The sequence below is a fragment of the Rhea americana genome, unplaced genomic scaffold (assembly GCF_003343005.1).
Source record: "Rhea americana isolate MKP2758 unplaced genomic scaffold, rheAme1 scaffold_216, whole genome shotgun sequence".
Lineage (NCBI taxonomy): Eukaryota > Metazoa > Chordata > Aves > Rheiformes > Rheidae > Rhea > Rhea americana.
In genome coordinates, this window is record NW_028186312.1 from 585,882 (window position 1) to 594,924 (window position 9,043).

The 9,043-nt window shown below is 36.7% G+C and overlaps 1 protein-coding gene and 1 long non-coding RNA gene across 2 annotated transcripts in view; one reads left to right on the forward strand and one right to left on the reverse strand.

Annotated features, from left to right (window-relative positions):
• Positions 1–2,846: 2,846 nt before the first annotated feature.
• The window catches only part of ARRDC3 (arrestin domain containing 3), a 12,721-nt gene continuing 6,524 nt past the window's right edge, over positions 2,847–9,043 (reverse strand). The window contains exons 3-8 of the mRNA XM_085305149.1: positions 8,321–8,468; positions 6,939–7,041; positions 6,270–6,526; positions 5,732–5,894; positions 4,758–4,912; positions 2,847–3,383 (exon numbers count right to left, since the gene is read on the reverse strand). Of these exons, the coding sequence (XP_085161275.1) occupies positions 3,327–3,383; positions 4,758–4,912; positions 5,732–5,894; positions 6,270–6,526; positions 6,939–7,041; positions 8,321–8,468 (883 nt within the window). The 3' untranslated portion in view covers positions 2,847–3,326. The remainder of the gene's footprint in view (positions 3,384–4,757; positions 4,913–5,731; positions 5,895–6,269; positions 6,527–6,938; positions 7,042–8,320; positions 8,469–9,043) is intronic.
• Positions 3,505–4,760, forward strand: LOC146595754 (uncharacterized). The gene is made up of 3 exons (XR_014895863.1): positions 3,505–3,611; positions 4,346–4,574; positions 4,668–4,760. It is a non-coding gene; the product is annotated as an uncharacterized LOC146595754 (long non-coding RNA).

Genomic DNA, 9,043 nt, shown 5'->3' on the forward strand with positions numbered 1-9,043 from the left:
TGGGACAGCCGGGCGTCCACGGAACAGCGAAAGGCACCTTGCTGACCTCCTGTCGCCAGACCAACCTTCGTATCCCACCTGCCGGCCAGAAGGATCTGGCTTTTAGGTGAATACCCTCTCCCCAGTTTCCTCCTACCCCTACTAATGTGAGCCCCCACCCCTCCTAAAGCCGCAGCTATTTGTAGTGGGAAGTACTGGACAACATGAACAAGTCGCTACAGTTACGATGGTAATATAAACATAGTGTCCTGGGAAAGTATCCCTGTAAATTACTGCCATTTTCCAATGTAGGAAATTGTACTGTGGCTTCCTTTCTGGGACCTAGCCCTGAGAGGTCGTTGATGCAAGTAAGAAAATGGAACCGAGGATGATGAAACTGCGGTGAAGTTCCAGCAATAGTTCTGCCAATACAGTTTGATACATATTTAGCGTAGGTATTCCTGTATTATTTGTGGATATAGTGTATGTATTCCCGTATTTCCTTACAACCAATATTTAATGCATAGAAACGTAGTAAATAAAAGCTTTGCATTGCATTGCACAAACTTCATGGCTTACACGGAAAGAATTTAAAAACTTTTTTTTTTTTTWAAAAAAAAAGTTTATTTTCCACAAGGAAGAGCAATAGGAAAAATTATTTTTTTTTCCACATATTGTTTTCTTGAAACAGAGTCTACAAGGACATATTCAGCACCAAAACTAAAAACAAAAAAAAAGAAAAGAGTAGTACAAACAGCCATAGAATATAATCTATAAAGCAAACATTTAATATTGCACTTTGTTTCTCTAACGTTTGGATTTTACTTATTCTTTTTCCCTAATTCAGATCAGGATTCTATATCAAATACTGGGCTACAACTGTGAACCTGATGTTTTATAATGCTGAGAATTGACCAATATTTGTGGAAGAATAGTAATGCCTCTAAACAACTAACAAAATAGTTTAAATGAAAAGTCTTTATTTGATGAAGTTTCAGAATTTTTCACTCTGAGCACAAATACTGTGATGCAATGCCAATTACTACAATATTGGTCAATCCTGCTTCATATGCAATTTTCCATTATGCTGTGATAAGCACTTTAATGCTATGTGTATCAACAATTGTTCCCTAGTCTGTTAAAACAAAACAAAACATGAAAATAAAGTAAAACCACCAAATGCCCTTTATGCCAACGATCCCATCAGCTTTTAAGTTTTTTTGTCTAGTTGGAGAGGGTACAGGAAAGGGACATTCACAAAATGGCCTAATAATGTAAGACATCACCTAATTTGCTTGTTATCCAGTATTCTTATCAAAGCCAAAACCTTCTAACCGAATCACTTAAAACGCGACTCATATGTATACTTTTTCACCCTGTCATGATTTTTGAAACATGAAGTATTTTTCATGTTCTCATAAAGGCCACTTATGGAAAAGCCTATTTTTGTCACTTTATGAAGCCTTAAAAACAAGGCAATTTTTCTAAAAGCACCATGCAGAAACCCCAGCTTTGTCTCTCCTCCTCCCTTCTGTTTTATTGCACGAGAAGATACATGATGGATTAGATCTCCGTTTGTTTAAGCAGTCAACACCAGAAGCACGTCCCTTTGTGAACTGTCTCTGTTATTTCTGAAAAGGAAAGCTGACTTTCCCAAGGCTCTAGCATGTTAAGTGCTGGTTATTTGTATTACCGGATCTAATGGCTCCATCACACCATTTCTCTTTCTTCACCTCTGTCTTTGGGGTACACTCAGGGAGCGAGTACTTGTTCTGTTTCATTTCTTGTGTTCTCAATGAATGTTTGAAGTTGTTGAGAGTTTTGTTTTAAAGCTCCTGAGTATACCACAGGAGATGTAATCACTTAAGAAATTCTCAGTTAACTAGTATTTAAGTACAGCTGGTAACACTGACATCTCACCCAGTTTCATTATACTTCTAGTATTTTTACAGTATCATAAACCCTGAAGATAATACAAAGTGCACAAACTGAGCTATCTTTTACCATAGGCCAAGCTCTTGTAGTCTGAAATATACTTTCTACTAGAGACTCCTTATATAAAGGTATAGAGTTTTTGGTGATTAGGTAACTATGTAAAAAAATAAAATTTACTTTCCCTTCCCCTCCCTACTAGTTGAGAAATCTCTCCACCCATGAACCCTGGGCAGTATATGATTATGTCCTTTTTAAATTCTTTGAGTCTCAGCCAGTGTCTGCTGGTGCTGCTTTCATTTGTGCCTTTTTTTTTTTTTTAAAGCTTCACAACTTGACTCTCTCTTTTTCATAATATAGGCAGTTAAGAAGGGAATGCATGTAGGTTTTGTAACTTTTGTGTATGTCCCTATTCCAAATCCCCCTCTGAAGTGAAGAAGAAAAAACAGAATACAAACACAAAACAAAACAAAAAAAAAGGTAACTCAACAGTGCAACGTAACAAAACAAATAGCATTCCAACAGTTTGGCAAGTGATGAGTTCACCTGAGATTAAGTGATTTTTTAGGCAGTCTGTAACAAAATGCTGCTTTGCGGTAATAGTAGAAAGGCAACAAATTTTTAAAAGAAATCAAGAAGGTATACAATCCTGACAGAGTCTCTTATAGTTTCCTTCTGTAATATCCCCCCGACCCCCACCCCCTCACATCTGTTGCTTATCTACTACAGTAGGCTGCAAAACATACAGCAAGAAGGATTGGCTTGAAGGCATTTGATGTTTGTAAATAAATCCACAACAGGATCCAAGCTGAAGAGGTGATACAGGATCAGCCTATTAGGACAATTCTGAGCATGTGCATATGCAGGTAAAGTCCAGGCTACATTAAATTAAAAAAAAAAAAAAAAAGAAAAAAGTCAGTGCATTTGTTGAAGTCTTTGTTGCTGTTTTTTTTTTTTTTTTTTTTTGTCAAAGCTTTTCTTTTGCTCCTTGTTGTGCAGACCACGAACAAGTAAGAGGGGTAACAACAGTCAGGCATAAGTGAGAAAAAGCTGTAGTGACACTGAATCGCACAATGTAAGCAATGAGCATGTGCAAATTTTCAAATCATAATAGGAAACCATCCCTCTCTTACAACGTGGTGAGTGTTTTGACACACGACTGTAGGCTAGAAAGGCTGCTCCTAGTATGTGCCAGTATTTAAGGGGAAAAAAAAGCTCAGGTCTTCAAGCATGTGGAGCAGTCCTATGATGTTGCTGTAGGCTTCTAAGCATGATCACAGGTTGTTTTCATTTGTTCACCATACAGGCAAGAGCAATACCACTTCCTTTGAGAGTTTCTCCACTGTGATGCCTTGATCTTCAACACGGCAGGTATGATTCAAAACCCAAGTCAAGTCAGCTTATTATGGATTCCTTCAACGAGAGGGACAAGATGGTCTGTCTTCTGTGGGCTGATCTGGGTTTGGATCAATCTAACCAAAGGCGGGGGGAGGGAAGAAAAGAAAAGAAATCTTAAAATTACTGCTAGAGATGAATCAAATTCGTATGTTTAAGCAAATTATAATGATTAGTGGTATTCTCAATCCACAGGTTGTTGAAACAAAAGGGTAAGACCTTCAGTCATTGAAACAAAGCTTTGGATAAAATTGATAGAAGCATTCATGTTAAAAACGTATTAAATGGAGTATTTTAAAATACAGGTTTGTACCAACTTAACGATAAGCACAAAGAACTAATACCCCAAACTTTAAAAAGTCTGATTTATTACCACAGAAGTTTTTTGAATTATCTGATGTATGCCAGAAAGGTAATACATGCATTACTGAAAATGTCACCTAAAAAAATTTTGAAAAGTTGAAAAGTTTTCCTTGAAAGTCCAGGAAATTCAGTAAAAAGTAATTCTACTTTTAACGTAGTTAATCCTTAATATCCCTAGGAGAAGTTTCAAAAACTCATGTGTTTCTAGACTTTACTCAGGTCTCAGACTGGACAGCAGAACTAGTTTTAAGTAAGTATGCAGCCTGCCTTTTAGGCAACGTTGTATCAGTTAACTTTACCTAACCTTTTTTTCGTTAAACAAAAAAAACTTAGACAACTTTTTTTTTTTTTTTTAAGAATACTTCTAAATCTTAAGAGTATCTAAAATGAAAAGGATTGAAGAGCTGTACTCCAGAGTTAAGCTACAGCAGAGCACTCAGGGAAGTCTCTAACACATGAAATTCCTTTCTCCGCCCACTTTGTAGTGTTAGTGTTTTGGGGGGGGGGAGAGGGGAGGGAGAGGAAAGATCACATTATATAATGCTGTTTGCTTAAAGTGGGAGAATTTAGGCAAAATTGAACCAAAGGGGACAGTAGTCGTCTTTTGTTCTGTATCACTTCTGCTTCCTGAAAAATATGTTTATGTCTTACAAAGTAGTATGTTTATACTTGATAGAGAGAAGAGGAAGAGAATAATGAACAAAAAAACCCCACAACACTTTGTAGTCTAATACCTTCTGGAAGTTTCTAAGGAGCACTGCCAAGAAAAACTAACTTCCAAGCCTGCAAAGGCACCTGACAGCACCTTTCAAATAAAAGGCAAAGGTCATTTAAGAAAGTGAGGGTAACCCATGCTATAGAACAGCATGGAGAACTCTTGACGATTCATCTGCATCTTACTAAAGGTACGTGGGTTTGGGTTTTTTGGGGGGGGGGTAGGGGGGGACAAGTGCAGCTTGTTTCCTGTTCCTCCCTTCGGTGATTTCTCCTAATTTTAGGACACAAAAAACACCTTCCTAAATGTATTCCACAGGAGAGAATTCAAACAAGCAATAAATTAATCGTCATACTCCATCTGATATACCTACTTCTGAGTAGAGAGGTGGAGGCAGAAAACGAAACTCCTGGATGTATGCAAATAATGGTCCTTGAAGCGCTCTCTCAAAATCATCACAAGCAGCTATGGGTGCAAGGCTGGACTGTCTCTGTTCCTCTGTGACCACTTCTGCATAGCTAGGAGGTGCTGAAGGGAAAAGGTACACGCAGTTCGAACAACAAGTTCTTATGCATGTCAAAATATATAACATGATTAATATTAAACTTTTGTCATTTTAAGATGGAGTTCAGTGGCTTTTTTAGATTGTTGAACACAAAAGTGAGCTAGGCAATTTAATTTTATTCCAAGATTAAGCTTGAAAAAAAGAACAGACTGATCACTGTGTACTGTGGCTTCATTATCCCCTTAAATTAAGGATACCAAGGATGCTGTATTTTCTGTAAAGGCAGAAACAATGGAACACAGTAGTCCTGGATTCCAGAAATCTGAGTCTAGCATTTGTACTTATAAAATAGTATGTTCATTAGATAAATGAAGAGAGAGGTAAAGAGCTATAGTTCCTCCTTTAGCCAGAAGGGAAATATCCCACAGAAAAGGATTACACTGTGCTTTCAGAAAGCCATGGCTACAGAGGCTGGTGAGACACCTCAGAAACTGCTAGTATTATGGGTTGTAATGCCTTATAAGCCAGAATGCAATTGGGATACTGAAGGTGAAAGTAATGAAATGCTGCACAAATGCAACAGCATCCTATGCCCTCATTTCTATTAAGTTTCAAGATGCTTCAATTTCCCTGCCTTTCCTAGACAGAGAGAAAGGCCATGAAGGAGGAAACTGTTCCTCTACATAAAACAGGTGGCAAGGGAACACCCACAAAGGATTTCCTGTGGATGTGGTTATGAAAGGACAGTGTGTGGTTCTGTTAGCAAGAGGCAATGAGTAAAACCAACTAAAGAGTTCAAAAACAGAATAGCAAACTGCTTTGGATGTGTATTATTAAGTTACCTTCTGGTCTTTCAGGCAGGGTCAGACCAAGCCAATTCATGTTCATGCTACACTGACTGCTTACACTCGATGTTCTGCTACCAAATGGGTGTAGAGGAATGGTACCAATGACCAGTGGTAAATTAAGGAATAAATCCATGGCTCCTGGAATATCAACATACACCTGAAGAAAAATAAAGAAAAATGAGTTTCTGTCAGCACTTTAGTCTAATACTTTCAAAGTTTTTTTCCCATCGAAGTTTTTATGAGGAACTTATTTCTAATGGTCTCTTTTAGGGCCTGTGCCCCTATGGAGATATGAACTCTCACAGTTAACAGAAGCTCAACATTCTTAATGTGAGAACTTGCACGGAAATGCAGTCTACTTGTGACATGTTTGGCTGACACACCATTATTTTAAGAACTTGCATGATTTGAACCAAATTCCCTTACAGCTCTCCTGTCAGGACACTAATACAAAACCCACTTTTGTTAGGAATTTGTATGGAACGATGGAAATTACTCAATGCTTAAGAATGAAACAAACCATCCAACATACCATTAGTGAATACTCCACACGGATTATACTACAGTCAAGGATTGAAGGGGAAACAGGTGGAATTTTCAACACTTTGCCATTCCAGGTTTCTGTTTTGCCAGATGACAGGGACTCCCCACGCAGGTTAGCAACAAGCTGTTTAACTTCCTTCATTTTCCCTTTGGCATAGAATGCCTGTGTTTGGTAAATGGCTGCCTTTGGCACCACCATACGGGAAGAGCAGTTCTCAATCTCAGCAAAGATCTGAATTGATTCACCTGAAACAGAATTTCAAGTTCTATTTATGTTTACAAGGCAGCTTAAGCAAACTATCATAGTCTATGTACTGTTATTATGTACTAGACCTTGCTATCAGTGGAAAATATATATTGTTGTTATCACTACTGATATCCCTGCTATCACCTGGAAAAACATCCACTGATGCTAATGAGAGCAAGATCACCATAAGCTGATCTAGAACAAAAATGTACAGGTCTAACATAAGCAGATGTCCTTCAGCAACCTGGAGACAGAACTAGTGCTGTCTAACTTTACAATATTCTGAGGCAATTGCTGAATGTGGACTGAAGAGGTAAATACTGCCTTATAGGTTTTATATAAATGAAATATTAAGTACAAACTGTAGTTTAAAAGGCAAGGAGAAACATTTCCTGTAATTCTGTTACATACCTGGGGTGTAGCCCTTCCTTTCAATTTTGGCACTTAAGGATATTGGGCCTGAGGTACAAAACCAACAACAGAGAGTCTTTTCTTTTGTGCCTGCTTGGGGTGACTGCAAGAAAAGAATAAAATCGCCCATTAAATTAAGAGTTCAGTGACAGTCATCAGCTATTTTAATCAACATAAAAATAAGCATTTTTGTAATGTACTTTTACATTTTAGAAACAAAACTAGTTCTATTCATAAGGAAAGTCTAAAGCAATTTAAATGGTGTAATGCATTTAAGATATCTGTCCTAATTCCACTGCTGCATTAACACGGCTTATTTCTCCCACCCATAGGATCCTCCATACTATAGTCATATTTAAACAGTTAAGAAAAAATAAAATAAAAATAAATACTGTACAGCTTAAAATAAAATGCTGTACAGTCTACATGTCCTAACATACTGTTGGCAAGCTTTTCATTTGATTATCAGTAAATTAGAACAGCTTCCTACTTTCCATTGTACTACATTTCAGAAACAAAGTAACTAAGCTGAACAACTGTAATCTTGACTGCTGCCATTTCCTCAGTTTCTGTCTCATCTATATTAAACAGATATTATTTTATATGAAATGAGGATTAAGGGCTTGATCCAAAGCCCATTAAAGCCAAATGGGAGTCCTTTGATTTTAATGGAGTTTGTGCAAGGCCAAGGTCCCTTTGCAAGCCTGATTTTTCACCCATACACACAAGAAACCTATTTCAATGGACTTTCTTTTAGATTATTTTTTTTTCCCCATAGATTAGAATTTGAGGAGGAAAAAAAAAGAAAGGAATTTTAGGCCAGATTAAAATTAAATCCTCATTGAGAGCAGTTGTGATATTAAAGCCATTTTAATAAAAATGGAAGTTTCAGCAAGTTTATACAGAATTGTGATCATTTCTCCCCATCAGTAGAAAGTTAGTAATCCATATGGAAATTATCAATTATGCACTGCAGTACATTTTGTTTTTTACTTTGCATTTTTAAGTTAGCGGTCTCTCACTGAAATATTTGAGTTGCACTGTTCCTTCCACAGATTATTCCTTACTTAAAAAAAAAAATCAAAGAGGAACAGTTCACAGAAATTCTTCTCCTGAATAATATTTTATAATTTATTATCAATTTAAATTGACAAATACATTTACATCTGATGTTTTGTTAAAAATTAGGCAACTCTGTACAGAATAATTTAGCTTTCAAGATACCAGTAGTTAAGAGTTGCTAAACTGAAATAATGCTTAACGATCAGCTGCAGTTAAACTAGCAAATGAATATTAGATAAAATTAATGTTGATGTTGTTTTGGTTATTGTGCTTCATTTGTATGCCAGAAACAAAGAATGAATAGTTCTGTCAATTCTTACCAGTAATGAAGGAGTGTTGATATCTATATGTTCAAAGACTGTAAATTCCTTCTTTAATTTTACTGGTAGAAGCCAAGGCCTATGCAATTCGGCTTTCACCCAATAGCGCACACTGCCATGTCTGCCTTCGAATGAGGTAGCAAGTGGTCTGTGCAGGACACAAAGGTCAAAACTGAGAACAGTCTTTATCTCTCTAGTAGTGATACAATTGATCAGATTAGGAAGTACTATTTTGAATTGTATTTTTACTGTATCATATTTAATTAAGCGTAACTTATTTGCAAAGTTTCCATATCTCAGAAAATTCAAGGTTGAAGTTGGGAGAAAAAATCATCTCCAATTCATCCAACACTAGTTTTGTAGAAATTTTAAGAATTGATGAAAGAATTGTGCTGGAAAATGCCAGAAGAGTACATACTTCCTTTAAACTTAAGAGGCCACTTTCAAGTCTAGAATGCTGCATGCCCTTTTAAGACATTTAAGACTACCAACTCAAAGTTAGTATTAGTAGCAGTCAATTATTGTTTGGGATATTGTATTTTGTAAATAATTGTGTATTGCTTACTTGGCTAGTATCTTAGTGTCTTGTTTATTTTAGCTGTAACTAAGCACTTTTGTCATTTGTTTTGCCTGAAGCAGAGCAGTTAGCTTCTCCCTCTTCAGAACACTAAATTGAGATGTTTATTTTGAGTATCTTCTAATTTCCCTCTACTCTGATGAGAC